General features: G+C 25.0%; 1 protein-coding gene across 1 annotated transcript in view; it reads right to left on the bottom strand.

Annotated features, from left to right (window-relative positions):
* The window catches only part of LOC113370943 (LIRP-like), a 39,125-nt gene extending 25,255 nt beyond the window's left edge, over positions 1–13,870 (bottom strand). The window contains exon 1 of the mRNA XM_026611611.1: positions 13,782–13,870. Within this exon, the coding sequence (XP_026467396.1) occupies positions 13,782–13,870 (89 nt within the window). The remainder of the gene's footprint in view (positions 1–13,781) is intronic.
* Between the last annotated feature and the right edge of the window lie 6,584 nt (positions 13,871–20,454).

Below are 20,454 nucleotides of genomic sequence, written 5' to 3'. Positions count from 1 at the left end.
CTACAATTTTAATAATCCAGATATATCGATAAATCTAGAGCAAATGATCAATTCAATATTATCAACAAATTGTTCATACAAAGTAGGAGCTATATTAGTCTAATTACACAAAAAATCAAATATACAAAAATCAGCAATAATCCGTGGAATTTAAATGTTATCACTTTTACATCTCGATTTTATATCTACGATAGACCTATTAGTCTTTGTATAAAACCAGCAAAGTCAAAAGTATAGTAAACAACTAAAATTCATCAGATTGAACCCAAGTCCAACACCATCTGTGTCCCTATTTATTTCACCATTAGAATCGTTTAAAATTACAATTGTCTCTATAATTTATTCAACTCTAACTGAAAAGTTATTCAAGTCATCAAATGTCTGTAAGTTTTCCGATAAAATCTGTCTGAAAAGTTAGCGGCACAGCCCTGCGAACAAGTTACGATGCTCGTATCTCGTGTATTCTATATTATTCTATATAATATAGGTGAATGTTTGCCGTCGAAGCCAGCGGCAACGGCATAATGACGTCACCGTCTCAACTCGCAGAAACGCAATTTGTTTTATTCTACCCTTATTTTTCTTTGGTACTTCACTACCCTTCCAAATGTAATCATTACCGAAGACTTTAAATTGAAACGGTGGAAATCGCAGATTTACAAGACCGAAATTGCAGGATATTATGCCAGTTACAAAGTAAATGCAGGGTTAAAAATTTGTTTATGAATTTAATTTCTAATTAGATTTTTATATATTTATGAAATGACTAAAATATTATATAAATAATAATGCAACAGCATCAAGATAAGTACTGAATTTACCTTCAGTAATAACAATAAAGTGTAGCAAATAAAGGGAAAAAGGTTTGAAATATAAGTATTTTTTATACTTATTAATAGAATTAATAAATCGAACAAATTAAAGTTTAATGATTTAATTTTATTCAATATTTCTGGTGGTGCTATAATTTATTACTTGTTTAACTATTTTTTAAGCAAGTAATACAATTAAATTTTTAATTTGTTTATTAAATATATTTATAATTTGTGTTATTAGATATAAAAAAAATTGTGGTACTAGATATAGAATAATTTTAATAATTAATTTAATGAATAGATTAATTAATTATTATATAATCAATATTTATTACGAATAAATATAGTAAAAAATACATAGATTCAAAAATTACTTTGTGAAGATTTATAACAATATCGTTATGTTAATAGTTGAAACCAAACAATAATACATTATTATTGCTATAATAGATCTAATGAAAAAATATTTATAATTTTGCTTTCCTTAAATTTATCGAATAATTGTTTTTGATATTTCATAACTAATTCTTTCACAATTTCAAATAACTCTAAAAATTATATTGTTATATAAACAAAAAAAAAACAATAAAAAATAGAATATAAAAAATAATATGTGAGGACCTATCTATCTATTAAATAATATGTATCTTGCATGAGTTCTAATAGCAGTTCTTTCCCTTAAATGTTTAAATAATCGATCTAATCAATAAGAAATCAATATATTAATTTGTGAATGATTTATTAGTAAGCTGCAATAGAGCATTATATTAAGAGAAACTATTATTATTCTTATCAATATTCAATTTTGTCATTTTTTATCATATATTACTAAAAATTGAACACTCCTCTAATACATACAAGTATTTTCTAAGAGCTCGGCCAATTATTTCAATTTTTTTATTATTTGAACCACTTTTTGTGAAACTATTATATTTCAATATGTTCATTAAAATTAGTTAGAGACTCTATCTAAAGCTTCTTAAAAAAAATTAAAAATGAATTTTAAACAATCAATTATGAAGAGTCGGCCGACCTTTGTCAAAAACTAATCAGCACCTTATTCCCAACTATCTTATTAATAGTTTTTGAATTTTTAAAATTGATTCAGGAATGTGCACTAAAAAATAAATGAAAAAAATTACTTTTCCATCAATTACAAGGGAACAACAAAAGTTTACACTTGCATACACACACATACACACAATGTTTTTTTCTAATTTAGTGTCATTCAATTCAGATTGACTTGAAACGTCAAAAAAGCATAAAATTCTTCCAATTAAAGTATATTTAGTATATTTATATTTATAGATATTTTATTATTTTTTGATATAAATATGTATATATATAGATATATGAAACGTCAAAAAAGCATAAAATTCTTCCAATTAAAGTATATTTAGTATATTTATATTTATATATATTTTATTATTTTTTGATATAAATATGTATATATATATATATATATATATATATATATATCAAAATATATATATAATTTGTTTAAAACGTTATTATTTGTTTAAAACGCCTAAAATAAATTAAAATAATTTAAAAATATTCTTCATAAGTATAATAATAACATCATCAAAATTTAATTAAATTATTTGTTGCTATAGTTTAGGTACTATTTTTTATTACGGAAAAATAGGTTTATTTGGCTTTTCCTTTACAGAAATATCCCGCAATTTTTATCAGTAAATCCTCTTCTAAAAATAACTTGTCTATAGACTTTCTGTTCAGACATCTCTCCTATCTTCGAAAATGTGTTGGGTACTCGTTTTGCATATTTGCATGCAAAATAAGTAGGTACGTCTACGTACAGTTCCTAAAACAGGCTCAAAGTGTTGAATATTTAATGTCTACTTCAAGAGATAAATCTTCTTCTATCCTTAGTCAATTGTTCCTATGATAATACGGTTTCCAGAATGTTTCCGCATACTAAATACAAAATTGACAATTGTGAGAAATTTGTAAAGAAGGTAAAACTCAATTACAAGCTGACTTTAATTAGATGACAATTTGACTAATAATTGTCTGTCTTTGTTTTGCAAGGACAAAATAGGAGTTAATGTAATGATGTCTACGTTTAGTTCTTAGTTATATTTTTTTTAATATTAATAAATATTTACTGTATTTATTATTGTAGTATTTTCTGACTTACTTTTATTCATATTTTATAATACACAAATATGACCAAGAGGATTTTTATGGGTACTTTGTATTTTTCGATATATATATAATATATAATTCGATATTTATATATATATATATATATATATATATATATATATATATATATATATATATTTAGAGTTTTTTGTTAATATTATTATTTTAAATTATCATTTTTTCACTTGTCAATAATCATGATTTTTTTTCTTTTATGTAAATAGACTAAATAATGAGAAATTGTTTCAGAAAAATGTAGAAAAAGTTAAGGTATTTTTGTAAACAAACTTGTAATAGCTACAGCACATTAAGTAATACTTAATAATTTATTGAGTATTACTTGATAATTTTTGCAAAGTAAGGAGGTATCATTTCTTTTGTTAATACTGTTTTTATCCATAGTAATGAAGCAAGATTCTGCAAAACGTCTTTGAATAGTGTTCCGTTGGTGGTGAAGTATACGGGAATTATAAAAATTGAACGAGTGTTTGAAATTATATATATATATATACATATATATATATATATATATATATATATATATATATATCTTGGTCCATATCCATAGGCTTGGTCTCGTGTGAATTTCCGTAATGGCAGTTGTAAAGATACATAAAGCTGTATATATATGTACATCATTTAAATATTCCACATTTTATTTCCTCAAAGGGTTTCTATATGCGTTCTCTACGGATGCGCATACCGTCAGTATATTATATTTTGTCTCCGGCTTTTACACCTTCGGGCGGTCGCTAAGAGTTGAGCCGTTAGGAAAGATTCTCCCATGCGGTAACGAAAAATTTATGTCAATTCTCAGGTTCTCTCGAATAATGTCTCTCACATAGAAATCGAATCCTTTTTATGCTATATGTCTTTATATATGTTCAGGAAGGCGACAAATATGTTTATTTTTTATTCACGGTGACAAGTAATAGCTTTCATCTTGTATTTTTAGAGGAAAACTGAGGGAGATTCTGATAGTTGTCAGAACTCTTTGATAGATAAGTATTGGAGGTGAAACCAATGAAGTGTTTGAAAGCGATGGGATTTAAAAACATGTATTTATGTATTTATTCAAGATATTAAAGGTTTAAAACTGTTTGGTATAAATTATTTTATTTTATATATATAGAGCATAGCAGAAAGTACAATTTCTTTAGAGATACTATTTCAAAGAAGAGAAAAATCATGTGTAACCATCGCATTACTGGTTACACAATTTTGCTTTATCTTTGCATTAGAAGATGAGCGGCCAAATTTTCAATTCTTTATGGGAATTATTTTTTTAGTTATCAGTCATTTTGTTTTTGAGTGCGGTTGTTTAGTTTACGATATCTGATTAAAATTTTTAAGTATATGTTATTCTTTTGTTTTGAAGGTGTATTATTATTTTTAAGTTGTATTCAACGTTGTTTTATATAACCTCTAGAAAAGCTCACATGCGATTGGGGCAAAAAAAAAACAAAGGGATAAGCGATTTTACAAAAGATAAATTAACTTAATATTTATTCCATTCTATTTTTTCTATAGAATATGCATTTAAACACACATAACGATTTATATATCATTTTATTCGCAATTTTATTCTGCATCTTTTGTCATAACAAAGTTTTTTCGTTTTTTTACGGTTTGGCTTGTAGAGCGCAATCTGTGTGAATATTCAAATGTTGAGGTATTCCAAATAAACATTGTATTTATTTTATTCGTGACGATTGAATTCTTAGAAACTTCAATAAAATAGAAATAACTACCAAACCAAGATTTATGAAGCCGTGAAAAATTTACAAAAACTTGTATATTATGTTTAAAAACACATATTTTGATTATGATAATTATATCTGTTGTTTAACCTAATAACTAAACTGCATCTCATTGGTTAAATAATGTAGCTAATATTCCATAAAACCTCTTTAAAATTAAAATTATTTTGGTGGATGTTTTTGCCACCTGGCTGTCCCTTTTTACTATATTGATACGTAAAAATGATGAAATCAATATTTGAGAATATAAGTTACAGTATAAACTCGATTAACCGGACTAATTGTTGTCGATAGGCATTCGAATAATGAAAAATCCGAATAATCGGATGTATAAAAAAAAATATTGTGTATTTGTTAGAAATAAAAAATACATACATAGAAATCAATGTTTATGAAGTAACTATGTGCGTCAATATTTAAGTCGTAACTATTATAATATGGATAATTATAAAATATACGAAATGTATTTTTCTAATTAAAGAAATTGCTCTTATATTTATGACTTTTTTCACGTGCATTCATCTCCTGTATGTTATTTATCAATTAATCTCATCTATGTTTTATGAAACACATATGTTGGTCAAAAACTGTTGGTACAATATGTCAACAATGCTTCTTGTTTCTATTTTGTGTCGTAGCATTTCATCTAGGTAACATAAAAATTACAAAATGTTTCCAATGATACTGACCATGTAACGTGTATGAAACGCGACAGATAACGAGCTGCGAGATGTGTGTCATATCATAATTAATCAAAAACAACCCCAAAGCAATTAATGAGAGAGCTGGTTGAAAACTTACTCATAGATACTAAAACTTATTTTATTATACCAAAGCAATTAATGAGAGAGCTGGTTGAAAACTTACTCATAGATACCAAAACTTATTTTGATTCTTTAAAAATGGAGTTTTCAGAGCATTTTTTGAATTTTTGGTTCATTTAGTAAGAACATTAACTTAACGCTTAGAAAACAGATATCTCCTTAGGTCGTTCAATTGTATAAACAAGTGTCAAAATCTTATTCCTACTCATCCTTAAACTGAATATTTATTGCTTTTCAAAGGGCTTCATATCATGTTTAAATAAACAGAATCGCTCATAATCGCTTAAAACAGATATTTCTTTGGGTAAACAAGGGTCAAAATATTATCTCCACTCTGTACTGAATATTTATTCCATTGTATAAATGAGTGTCAAAATAATATGTAGACATTAAACTGAATTTTTATTTCTTTTAAAAGGGTTTTATTCAAACTTTCTTGATTTGTTAACAAATACAACTATTTTTGTGCAACGAATGTTTTTATATAGTTTTCAACTACTTTTCCACCTGTTTACCTGTCTACCTGTCTACCTGTCCATATATCTACCTGTCTACCCTTTTACTACCTGCTTACCTGTCTACTATTTAACTTTTTTATTTTGCTACCTGTTCACCTGTCTTCCTATTTACCTTACTATCTATTTACCATTACTTTTACATGAATTTACAAGTAACAAATACTTGATACATGTTACATACTTGTAACTAATTATGTAAAATTTATTAAAATTTTGTTTTGGAATGTACCTATAATTTAATAAATTATAATAAATTAATTAAATATTAAATAATAATAAATTAAAATTATGGTTATGCTCTACTAAAAGAAAATTGCAACAATGTTTAAGTGTTAGGTTCTCAAAATTAAGTTGATGTTTTAATAAGTTTTAAATTTCTTATTTACAACCGTATTTAAATTAATTTCATAATATTAAATCACACAAAATTTATAATATTTAATAAAATGCGAATATGATGTTACAAAACCTATCAATTTTTTTTTAGATTATTAGATTCGATTAAGTTTATTCGTACGAAAATAATTTTTGTAATAAGTCTAATAGTTCTTTAGAGTCTCTAAATGTTTGAAAATTTTATATAAAAATCAATTAAAGTTATTTTGACAAATAAAAAGACTATTATTTCTCAAACAATAGACTATATTCCAAAATTTAACGAGATCTTGTGTACAAGATGACACAAATTAATAAAACAATGTTCGACTGTCTACAGACATTTTATGCTAAAAAGCAAAGTATATAAAATTTACTGAGATATTAAAACTTATTTCATAATATTCATAAAGTATCTTAAACCAAAAACCAAATCTTTATATAATATAATTTGAATGTGAATTCTAAAAGCACAAGTGCATACATGACAAGGGTCTCTATTACCTTAAATCAAGTAATTTTAAGAAAAATATAAATTAGTCACATAAGTTGAAGTTATAGTATATAAAATTAGCATATAAATATTAAAGAAAGCTTATAAAGTGAATATTTTTAGTAAAAATTTTCTAATATTTTTTTATTCTTTATTTTATTTACAACTGTCCAGTTAAGGACATTTAATAAATTTGGAGAATTTACAATTGTCAGCCGTAAAGGGACATTGTATACTAAATAAACATTTAAATGTCTAATATAAATTTAAAACTTGAAATTTTGTAAAACTTTATCAAAATAACAATGTGAATAAAATTTCCTATCAAACGTATGTTTATAACAAAGGTCTACCCACGTTCTGTTTTCCCACAATGAAAGGCTTGACTTCAACGTATTGTCACAAAAGCAAAAACATTTTCGCATGAGGAAAATGTCACAAAAAATAGACAGACTGGTTTTTCCTGTGACAAGCAACGCGCTAATTGTAAGTCCACAAATATAGACAAAACATATTATATGAATAATTTGAAAAGAACATTTCGCCTAGTGACTCTGAAAAATATACATGAAAGAGAATCACTCATCAAAGAATTACATTGCTCTGTTGTTTGTTCGTTTGAATAAAATAGTATGGGACAATTCTTTTGAAGCAATGGTATCAGGAATTTATATGGATTTGCGTTGTATTTTTTTACTAACTTTTAGTAGGATAAATTGTTTAAATCGGCAAATTGATAAATTCTATTTTGAAACTAAGGGAGACTGGGTACGGTTGTACTAGGAACAGCTAAACTATACTAATTATGCGATTGGGTCCAGAGAGAGAAAAATGAAGTATGTTTTTTCGAACAAGTTTCCATACCATTTCCGTTCAGCAAAATTATTGCTGATTAAAAAAAGTGGTGCAATCGCATTTAGACTCCCCTTTTTTATTTTATACAATCTATAGTTGTATTAAATTTTTACAAAATAAATATTTTATTTTAAACCAATTCATTTTTGTAACAAAATTTAACTTATGGAGCAGCAAAAAATCTAAGTACTGAATTGTATTTTATCTGAACTTCTAATAAATGTTACTAAATATATAAATTTCAAAATTCTTTGTAAGTCTAACAATAATTAGACTTTTACTACATTTAACAGGTAAAACCATTCTATCCACCATGAAAAAATAACTATTACAAATTAAAACCGTGCTATGTAATTAGCTGATGAACTTAATTACCATATAAACAGTGGCACTGCACCTTTTTAATTAAATAATTATGGCCACTACTAAATCTGATTTGAATATTTAAGCTCATTAACATGCTTTACGAATTTCCATGGATTTAAATGCAGTAGTTTCCACGAATTATAGGGCAGCACCGCGTTTTTATTCCAAAGTAAATTTTGATTACAGAGAACTAATTGAGTGAAAAATGTAAAGTAGGTTCATAAATGCATACATACATAGTTATATATATATATATATATATATATATATATATATATATTAAATTGTTCAGTAAGAAAGCGGGTTATGAATCTTATAAAATGTTAGTACCTATTTGCATATAATAAGTATATCAAAAAATGTTATGATATTATAATAAAACTAATCATAATAAAAATTAACCTTAAATCGCTAGTTGACTAAAAAATAGAAGACATAAATATTTGACGAGGTCATTAAAAAGAACATCTGAATTTTTGTGCCTTAATATAATAACATTCTCATAATATATTTTAATAAAAATACATTACATTATGGTGCAAATTTTGTTATTTGTTGTAACTATATAAAAAAGTGATATTGTGAATAAAAATTAGTAATCCATTCTAAATTAATATATTCAATTTTATATCTAAAAATGTATATTGATAAAATATTCATAATTCAAATAATTAACTATTCTAATTCATTTTTTCGGAAAATGATAATAATTATATTATCAATTCCACTCACTTGACCGAGGCAGTGAAGGCAACGCGATATCCTAACCGGTTCAAATGCAGAAATCTAGAAAAAAATACACAGTTTTACCTATACCGAAATTCCTAAATTAACGTAATAGCTAGTATATAACGTAATAGTAGTGGATTCTTAAACCTCTATAAAAATGACAGAAATATTTAAAGTTTTAGTAAACATGAGGCATATATTGAATATGGGGTTTCATTTTATGTTTATAATTATTTTTGAAAAAATGAATTTATCATATAATAAAACAGATCTAGAGAATAATCTAATAATATATAATTAATATTGTTATAATAAAAAATAATATGAAAAAAATTTCTTAAAACTTATGGTCTCCTTTGCCATCTTTAAAAAATACAAATTAAAATTACACCTAGTTCTATGCTCAAATGAGAGCTCAAAGTTTTATTTGAAACCAATAATACATACTATTATTCAATTTTATCATTTTTAAAATAAAAAAAACTACTTTATGACTATACAACATTACAATGTTTCCTTATTATAATAAAAAAAAACTCCTTAATTGATAGTTATACTAATAGTGTTATACTATTAGTGAAGTAGTAGTAGTAAAAACTACATTATGATATACTTTATTACTATACAACATTATAATTTTTTCTTAGAATTGAAATTAAAATTATAAAAAATACTCAATAATTTATTAGTAAAAATTCCTATCATATATCATTTCATGATTTTCTTGAAATAAAAAAACACTAAAATTATAATTATTAGTTAATATACTTATTATGATTCTTACTATGAAAAAACAAAGTAATGCATACGAGATTTTGTAGAGCAATCTTATCATAAAGTATGAACCTAATGTGTTTTTCCTCAAAGATAAAAAAAATAACCAATAATATTTTTGTCTGTAGTATCTAAATAATGAAATTATTTATATATTATGTTATTATTGTAATTAAAATTACAATGAATAATATAAATTTGTATTATAATATAATCGAAATTATTTATTGCTATATGATTTCATTCGTATAAGAAAAATTGAATACTGATGTACCGCTGCCACCAATTCAGAATTGGTCCCAGTTGTAAATATGTGTTAAATACAATATTAGTGAGTATAATTAATGTTATTATGATTATAATGTAGTAATATACTATTAAATATTATATATAATATAATAATTATATAAATATATATACATATATATATATATATATATATATATATATATATATATATATATATATATATATATATATTAGGGTGGTCCTTAAAATGGTCATTTTCGAATTTCTTTGCTCCCAGGGGCTCAAATGGTTCCAAATAGATAAAAAACAATTCTCTGAGAGTTTTAGCTCTTAATATTAACGTTTAGATAGAGCGCGCAATTCAATCAAAGTTTGTATGGGAAGAGCATGGAAAAATTTTCAAAAATTTTAAAAATGTGTTTTAGATGTAATTTAGCGAAGAAATGAATGAATAAAACTCATTCATTTGTCACTAAGTTATACCTAAAACATTTTTTTTAAATTTTCAAAATTTTATCCATGCTCTTCCCATACAAACTTTGATTGAATTGCGCTCTATCTAAACGTTAATATTAAGAGCTAAAACTTTCAGAGAATTTTTTTTTATATATATGGAACCATTTGAGCCCCTGGGAGCAAAGAAATTCGGAAATGACCATTTTAAGGACCACCCTAATATATATATATATATATATATATATATATATATATATTAGAGTGGTCCTTAATTTGCACATTTTCGAATTTCCTTGCTCCCGAAGGCTAAAATGGTTCCAAGTTGATAAAAAACAATTTTCTGGAAGTTTTATCTCTTAATATTAACGTTTTAATAGAGCGCAACTCAATCAAAGTTCGTATGGAAATAGCATGGAAAAAATTGTGTAAATTAAAAAAAATTTTTTTTTAGGTATAACTTAGCGACAAATAAATTCAAAATGAAAATTCGTGTCATTTTTTATTGAAAATTCGACGCCCTGCAAAATTTTTGAAAAAAATTTCATGCTATTTCCATACAAAACTTTGATTGAATTGCGCTCTATCTAAAAGACAATATTAAGTGATAAAACTTTCAGAGAATTGTTTTTTATCAATTTGGAACCATTTGAGCCCTTGGGAGCAAGAAAATTCGAAAATGTCAATATTAAGGACCACCCTAATATATATATATATATATATATATATATATAATTGTAATAATTATAACATTTTTGTCTAATCAATATTGAATTATAATCATAATTATTTACGGTTGCATAATCATACTCAAAAAAATCTCACAACACAGATAATTATGTAAAGAATAATACATATTTCAAAACATATATTATTCGGAAAATCTACATTGTATATAGTACAATGTCTTTTATCTCGTAGCGCACCGCCGCCACAAATCTAGATTTCGTCCCAATTGAAAATATGTGATAGATCCGTCCGCCTGAATGAAGCCTCCCGTGGGGGATAGGAGCGTGCCCTATTCGTTCGCATAAAATGGGTTGTGTGATCCTGTCACAAGACATAGATTATATTTATTTCGGCTGCGCAACCGCCGTTGATACTCAATTTACGGAAATACATTTGGATAGGCATACACAAGGCATATTGTGGCGGAGTAGGTTGTTTGGTTTCAAAACATATACTAATTGTGTTTTGGGTACATTGTTATACTAGACATAGATTCATTTAAATTTATATGAGAAAATTCAATTAAAAATCGCAATGTTTAGATTTTATTGAAAACGATAATTTTATTTTTGAAATAAATAGTTGAAAATGTTATCTAAATATCTCCATTTTCAATTGTTTAAGTTAATTTTCACACATTTTGGAAAGTTCATGCAACTTGCCTTAAGGCTAAATGCCACTTCTAACTAGTTTTATTAAATGTTTAGTATTTGGTTTTGAAATTTGTATATTTAGACTCCTCTATCAATTAATTGAGATTCTCTGTTAACTTTCCATAGAGTAAGTTATTGTAATTGTCCAAAAATTAAAACTGATTTTTTTTGCATATCTTTACGTTTCGGAGGTTTTTGAAAATTTTTGCATACCTTAGAAATGAATGTGTGTATGATTGTGTGAGTGTGCTTGTATGTGCGTATGTGTGGATACAATTTTTCGTCGACGATTTTGAGCGTACGGATCAACCTATTTGGATAATTCAGGTACCATTCGATTGGTATTGACGCAGAGACATGCTGATTAGCTATTGGCAAAGGCACGTCTATCCGTTTCAGAGATACAATGCAAAAAGTCCAAAAATAACCAGTTTTTGAGTGAATGGCATATCCGATTAGAATGATTCAAAAAACATCTCATTTGTATTGATTGAGTGAGTAATTTATTACATTTTTTCAGGAAGGTTTAGCAGATTCAATATTAGATATTTAGAAGTATTTGGTTCTAGATTTGTGTAGATGGACATCTTTATTAATTAAGTTTATTTAATTTTGTTAGTAATGTTTAATTAATTTTGATAATAAGAGAGAAAATCCAGAATATACACATTTTTGTATATACTTATATATGTATGTATAATGTGTTTGTGTTGAGGTGACAGTCCCGAATTTCCACCTTGAGTCCTAAGTTTTTCTGAAAGCATGATTTGTCTCAAATTTCAAATGTCTCAGATTGTCTCTTTTTGTTTTTAGAATGTATAAGTTTTAATCTAATTTTGTCAATAATATAATTACGACTACTCATCGAATATCTGAAAACGGTGTTTATAACGAGTATGTTTATATGAAACATCACGTTATGAACGAGAAAATTGTCGAATGCAAAATTTCAAAGGCGGATTAAAACAGCCTTAAATTAACAATAATAATTTTGAGCTTTCATTTTTAATTTTACGAAAATTAGCAAAAATTATGCACTTTTTGACCGCCTGGCACAAGTGCAATTTTTACCAATTGATTAATTAAGAGAACAAATGAACAGGATTTTATTCAAGGCTCAAGAACGATATAAGCATATAGTTAAAAAATATATAAGGTATAAGACTATAAAACATATAATTGAATAATAGAGTTCTTACTAAAAGTCAATAATTTTGATTTATAAAAAAAATATTTTAAAAAATCTGATTGTAGTTGTATGTTGTAACCTCAAATAGTTTTTGTTATTTTAAATCATATTTTAATTATTTAGTATTAAAAATATATATTATATTTTGCACAATCTGAATTTTTATCTATTATTATTGATTACGGCTTGCTTATGAATAAATAAATAAATAAATTATTAATAATATAGTTTTGAAAGCACCACTGTGAAAAACTCAACAGTTTTTGTCAAATAATATCAAATAAAATGCCCTTTGGCATTTAAATAAAATTTGTATGCATCACCGGTTGAATAAAATTAGTTTTATAAATATATATATATATATATATATATATATATATATATATAACTTTCAATGTCGACAATTATTTTTTTTTTGACGAATAAGTTCGAAAATTGTGTACAATTCATCAATTTGGCTGACATTGATTGAAAAGTAATATATTGAAAAAAACTAAGTTTTGTCTTATATTTTTGTGTAAGATAATTTAACGTTAATTGCCATGATAGTATCAAAATTTTCATATGGGTCATGGTAACATTATAATATAATTCAGTTAAAAAATGTATCAAGAAAACTTATGGCATCAAATAAAAAAAAATTACCAAAATTCCTGAAAAAACTATATTTAATATCACATGTATGTGACTGATGTGGCCCTAAACTAAAACTTTTTTCTCCTTGTACCAAAAATGCATGTGTCACACATATTTCTGACATAAATTCTTAGTGTCAGACACATATGGCGATTAACATGTTAATAACTTTAATTCGTTTACAAATATCTTACCCAGGTAGTCTATTCGAGTCTCCATCTTTGCCTGGTACTTGCAAAGTATCAGCTTCTTTATTTTCATTATTGTCACTATTTTCAGTCATGGTTCTTATCTGCACTGCAAATCTCGCAATTTATTTTTAAATTTTAAATAACGTTAATTATGAATAACTATCAAAACTTTCCAGCTTAGCACATGATACAAAATAAACAACTATTGTCTTTCGCACTGAATGAATAATTAACCTTCGACACAGAAAAGACTGTTTATCAATTATTATAGTTATTCACAGTGTCATTTGGGACATAGAATAATTATTTATAAAAATTCTAAAATAAGCTCATGGTGTTGTTATTCAATGTAATGATATACCTCGTTTGAAAAAGAAAAGAATATTTATTAAGTTTAATAAAAATGCGACCTTTAAAGCGTAACACTGAAATCTCACTAGGCATTTGATGGTGTGAATTCTGACAATGAAGCAGGGCATCGTAGGTCTTCACGGCCTAGTAAAGGATTAGAATATACAAGATTACCTTGTCAAAAGATTATTAGGTTTTCATCCAAGGACTCATTCAAGGACATTTATATATAGGCGTTTATATAACAATATTTAATTACAGAGGAAAAAAATGGATAATCAGTTGGTTCCATCGTTGGCGATCACCTAAATTCAATTACTCGATTTTGCCCAATCTATCCATTTTTGTTATAATTTTTTTTTAGAAATTTTTAACATCCTAAGTTTGTTTTGGTCAGATGATCGAATCTGTTATTTTTATATTTTCTCGACGTTTTGGGTTGTTCTGAAGCGTTTGACACCTAAATTGGAAAAAGTAAGTTTGTACGTGGATAATAAATTGAGCTTTTGTCGATATTTTCTCAAAAACGGCTGAACTGATTGCAAAAATTGCAACGTCGACTGCGGTACAATTAGCAGAACCGTTATTTTTTTCAAATTTGCATATAAGTGTAACATTTTTGCTCAAAGTTTTCGCCAGAAGTTTTGAATTCACTTTGACAATTCAAAAATTGTTTGAAAGATATCAGTTGGGTGTCATGCTGTTTTTTTTTTCATAAAGATCGATTGTAAAAAAACTTTGCATAGAGTTTATAGAGAGCATTCTAAAAAATATAGAGATATGAGAATTGGTATAATTATGAACATTTATAATAAAATTGTGTACAATTCATCAGCAAGTGCCAAAAGTTTTGAACCGACTTTGAAAATTCAAAAAATGTTTTACAGACATGCCGATTAGTTTTTTTTTCACAAAGGTTTATAATAAAAAAACTTTGCATAGATTTTATAGAGAGCATCCTAAAAATATAGAAATAAAATAATTGGTATAATTATAAGTATTCATTGACGTTTGGGGTAATTAAAGATCGAAATTGTAATGATCAATTGTGAAGAAAATTCACGTAGAGTTCATAGAGAGCATCGTAAAAAATATAGAGAGAAGAACATTGGGATAATTATGAAGATTCATTACCGTTTAGAATAATCAAAGATTGAAATAGTAACAATTGTAAAGAAAATTTGCATACAGTTTATAGAGAGCATTCTAAAAAATATAGAGAGAGGAAAATTGGTATAGTTATAAATTTTTATTAACGTTTGGAATAATTAAAGATCTATGAATTTATATTTGTAACAATTTGATTAATTATAATTTTTATTGATTAAATCAATTATTTACATATGTCAAGAAATTCATGCAATTTACTTTATGGTAAAATGCCACTTACATCTAGTTTTTTTAAATATTTTTTTCTTGTTTGCTTACTATTATTTATATATTCCTAAACATAAATACTAAAAATAAAAAACATATCTAAATCTATTATTATATTAAATTAAATGCACTTTTGCAAACGATGTTTTCACTTTATAATTTTCAATTACAGTCTACGAGTAATACAATACAATACATATATATATATACAATACAATACGGTTCTGAATTTTTTTTTAAAAGCAGTAGATTATTAACTTCCCCTAGGGTAAGTTATTGTAATGGGCCGAAAATCGGAATTGAAAATTTTTACATTTCTCGACGTTTTTAATTTTTTGTATATCGAAAATAATTCAGATTTTATTTTTAATTCTGACTATAGTTCTAATATACTTTAAACAAATAATTTCAACTCTGCAATTTAGTTTATATAATTCTTATAAATATTAGACAATGTTACAATATTTATAATAATCTATTTGAAAACATTCAATATTCCTCGAACATTTCGTTACGGTACGGGAAGTTCCAGCAATTTGCCTTAAGGCACGATGCCACCCACCCCACTAGTTTAATTTTGAATACGTTCAAGACATACGTGATTTGTATTTGCTCCATATAATTTAGTATCTAGTTAACAATTATTAAAAAATTGAGTCGTTTTGTAAATTCGGATTTTAGAGGGTTTTTTTGCAAAACCTATAGTTCTAATAGTTATACCAAATCAGGTATGAATTTTACTTATGGTATACAAACTATTTAGAAAAAATATTCAAAAAATAAATGTATAAACGTAGGATGTAAGTCAAGTGGAATAATTCATATTCAAACCTACTTCGATCTATCAGATTTTAATCCAACGTTATATAGTCATACCAATATAAATCTATCATGACTTTTAGTATAGTTATTTATTTGCACTTTGTTTATTTATAATTACCAGCCCAATAATTTCAAACCTAAATTAACATACAATAAAATTAGTATTCAATAAAATAATATATGCATTAATGTATGATTGAATAATAGATATATGAACAATATAGAGACGCAAATTCATGATACAGAAAATTTTCTAATAAACAATTCAAAAAATTATTATTAGGAAACAATATATAAAAAACTTTATATTTCAATTTGCATAAATATAATCAGATCTAAAAATGTTTGAATTACTGAAAAAGGTCAGACATGATTTTTTAAGACATTTTTTATTCGACGAATTGGATGCTATTGATTTCAAGTTTAATTGTCTCAACGTCAAAAAAAAATTTATATAATTTTTATATAATTATATGATTTTAAATTTTATAAAAAATCTTTTATTAGAGCAAATATTTATTAGATTGGAAATAGGAAAAAACATTATTAATGAAAAACCATCGGCTTTTATCGCGGTCGTTGAAATCAAAACCGTTCAATTAACATCATGCGAAATAAATGAAAAATAATAATCATATGTATTTGTGCAATTACCATTCACCTTGTTCCTAATAAAAATAACAGACATATTAATTGATTAAACATATAAATAAACGACTTGAACCAAAGAAACTGTCGACATAGTAATTTATTTCCTTTCAAATTCATGTGTGAAATTAATTCTGCAATTTAAAAATATTTGGGGCAACATTTTAAATTCTTTTTAAGTAATTAATTTTCTTTAGAAAATGAAGTTATATCTATCAGAAAAAAAATTATATTTGTGTATTTTGTAACATAGTTACTACTGTGAATTTTACTTTTCATTGACACAATAATATAATTATAATAATTAACCTTTTCATTTTGGCATCCGAGTGGAAAGGGTTAATACAAGAAATACAATTCATCAATAGAAAGACATAAGCCTTAAGTTTGCTAATTATTATCATCATATTGTTATTTCTATCCTAATAATGTAAAAAAATTAAAAATACTGCCATGTGAACAGATCCAACTTTTTTTAATAAAATAAGTCAGAACTAGTTTATATATTATGATATCGTGATGTGTCTAGACCATCTGAGTCATCATAACTTCGTAGATCATTTTATAAAAATTCATTGATTTTTTTTATAAAAAACAGCTGCGATATTCGTAACAGATTCACAAAGCATCTATAAAAGATAATAAATAGAATAATAAATATTAATATGGTGATAAAAGTCCAAACAAACTAGTCATGCTTAAATATAATATGCAATCACTCATGCTTATATGCAAAAGTATATAAGTATATATATATATATATATATATATATATATAAATAAAACAGAAATTTCAAACAACACTTTTCAAGTCTTAGGATAAAAATGATATGAAACTTGATATTGTGACTTTGCAATCGTAATTTTTATATATTTATATAAATACCAGAAAACGTTAAATATATATATATATATATTTATATATATATATATATATATATATATATAATTAACGTTAGATATATATGTATATATATATATATACATATTTGTTTAAATATATAAAAATTACAATTGCAAAGTCACAATATCAATTTTCATGTCATTTTTATTCTAAGACATGAAAAGTGTGTTTTCAAAAATTGCTGTTTTATTTGTATGTCATGTAAGCAAAATTGCAAAATAACTATAAGATCTATTAAAAATGCACATGCATATGCAATCTTATTGTGAGAAGTATAGTTAAAAATAATTGAAAAATATATAATATTATAAATATATATAATTATATACAAAATCTTGTATTTTTTATTATATATAATTAAAATCAAATTACTATTATATTTCTGAACTATTACTTACAGTAATTTTTTTTTTCAATTAATAAAATGCATATGAACATATGAACAAAAGAAATCATAATTGCTGCATCAATTTGAGAATTTTATGACTGGTATTGGAAAACTTTTAATAATAGAAATATATGAAAAATACGAATATGCCAACCTTTGGGTTGCTTTTTAAAAACCTCAAACCTTTGTTGTTAAGGCAAAAGTATCAACTACTGAAAAAATAAAAAGAAAAAATTAAAATAAACTCTAAAATAACTATTAGTATAGAATTTTGAGAGCACGAACGGACGAGAAGCAGTCGGTTCTTATTTTAAAATTAGTTATTAATTATTTGATGAATTTTTATTTAAGATTATTATAGACAAATACTTGTCATTTTCAAATGTCATTTATAAATATTAAAACACAATTTATTGCCCGATAATAAAACATTTTTGCAATAACTTGTTTAGATGCCAAATTGAATTCTAAATCACTTTATTCCAAAAACCGGTTTCCTTGCATCGATGACTCTTAATTTTTTGAAACCTGATAACAATATGAGAAAAAAAATTATTAAAGTAGTAAAAAACAAAAATACATATTTTTATATAGTCAATAAAACACTTATCAGAATTTTAATGGTAATGATTAAATAATGCGGCTTAACTCTGATATCAACATAGTATAAAGATAAGTTTTATTAACATTAACTAATAATACATATGTAATCAGCTGATACTTTTGGTCGCTATAAATGGTAATAAAAAATGCTATAAAAGTACTCTAGAATTTTATAACAATATTTTACAGTTGATTTTATTTCCTTATTTTAATTATAATTATTTTCATCTGATTCTGTTAATTTAAAAGTATATTCTTGCTTTTATTTTAAATAGTAATTTGAAATAGCAATAATTAGCATAGTGTGATATAACACATCGTTAGATTCAGGTCAAAATTTTTAATTTTTTTTCCATAAATCACAACTTTGTATTAAGTACGAAGTAAGAGTCCTAAAATCTAAGGGATATTGGATAATCTCAGAAAAATTATATGCAGACATTTAGCAAATTTTCCTCATATTTTCCATAGTAGAATATTAACTTCCTGTAGGGTAAGATATAGTAATCACAAATGCAAATTTTTGCATAACTTTGTGTTTCAAAGTTTTCTGAAAATTTTGGAATACTTCAAAAATAATGGATATATGTGTGCATGTATATTCGGATACAATTTTTTGTCCATGATTTAGGGAGCACGGATCAACTGATTTGAATACTTAAAAAACACATTAGACGGACTGATTAGTTTTCGCAAAAAGCAGGCCGAGTCGTTTTGGACGAAAAAATAGTCGTGCAGTTCTAGCATAAATTATGCTATAATTTTTCTTATTTACGATGTATTCGCCCACACGTATGAATATTGAAATAAATGTTTTTTGTCGTTATTTTTGGCTATATAAAAATCATTTAAATTTTTGATTCAAACCATTTGAATTCTATCTACTCTGAATTATCAGCAATTGTAAATTTAAAGATATTTTTTGTATTTTCCAAATAATTTGTGTTTTTTATCCACTGAAGAAAGGCCAAATTAGGAATGGAAGTGTATAGTCTATTAAAAAGGAAAAAAGTTAGCTGGCCTGTTAAATTTTAAATATATATATATATATATATATATATATATATATATAGCTTTACAAAAACTGTAGGTAAATATACAAATGAGAAAACCATCAAACGACCTCAAATCCTGTGAAGTGCATTGAAGTGTAAAGAGTTTGCATGTGAATAATTTACACGCAATTGCAATATATTATTTGCAATACATTACAAATAAAATAATTATATTGATCAAATACGACAACAATACACTATACTTCAGTTAAAAACAGTTTGGAACCAACAATTTCGACACGATTTTTTCAGCCTCTTTTTGGTGGTGTTAATTTTATATGTATATATATATATATATATATATATATATATATATATATATATATATATAATGTAATCCCTATGATATCTACATATGTTAATGATGGGCAAAATTACTATTATAATGTCCAAACAATTTTATATACATCAATAAACATACAACGCAATTATTGTAATTTCACATATGACAAATAAATCGCTTATGCAATGACGACACATTTAAAATTCCGCATTCCAAACTGCGAATAGTTCAATATAAATTATAGT

This window comes from Ctenocephalides felis, unplaced genomic scaffold, assembly GCF_003426905.1.
Source record: "Ctenocephalides felis isolate EL2017-DRISC unplaced genomic scaffold, ASM342690v1 CF-g0.4_SCAFFOLD_01492, whole genome shotgun sequence".
Taxonomy (NCBI): Eukaryota; Metazoa; Arthropoda; class Insecta; order Siphonaptera; family Pulicidae; genus Ctenocephalides; species Ctenocephalides felis.
This window is presented reverse-complemented; position numbering and strand designations above follow the sequence as displayed.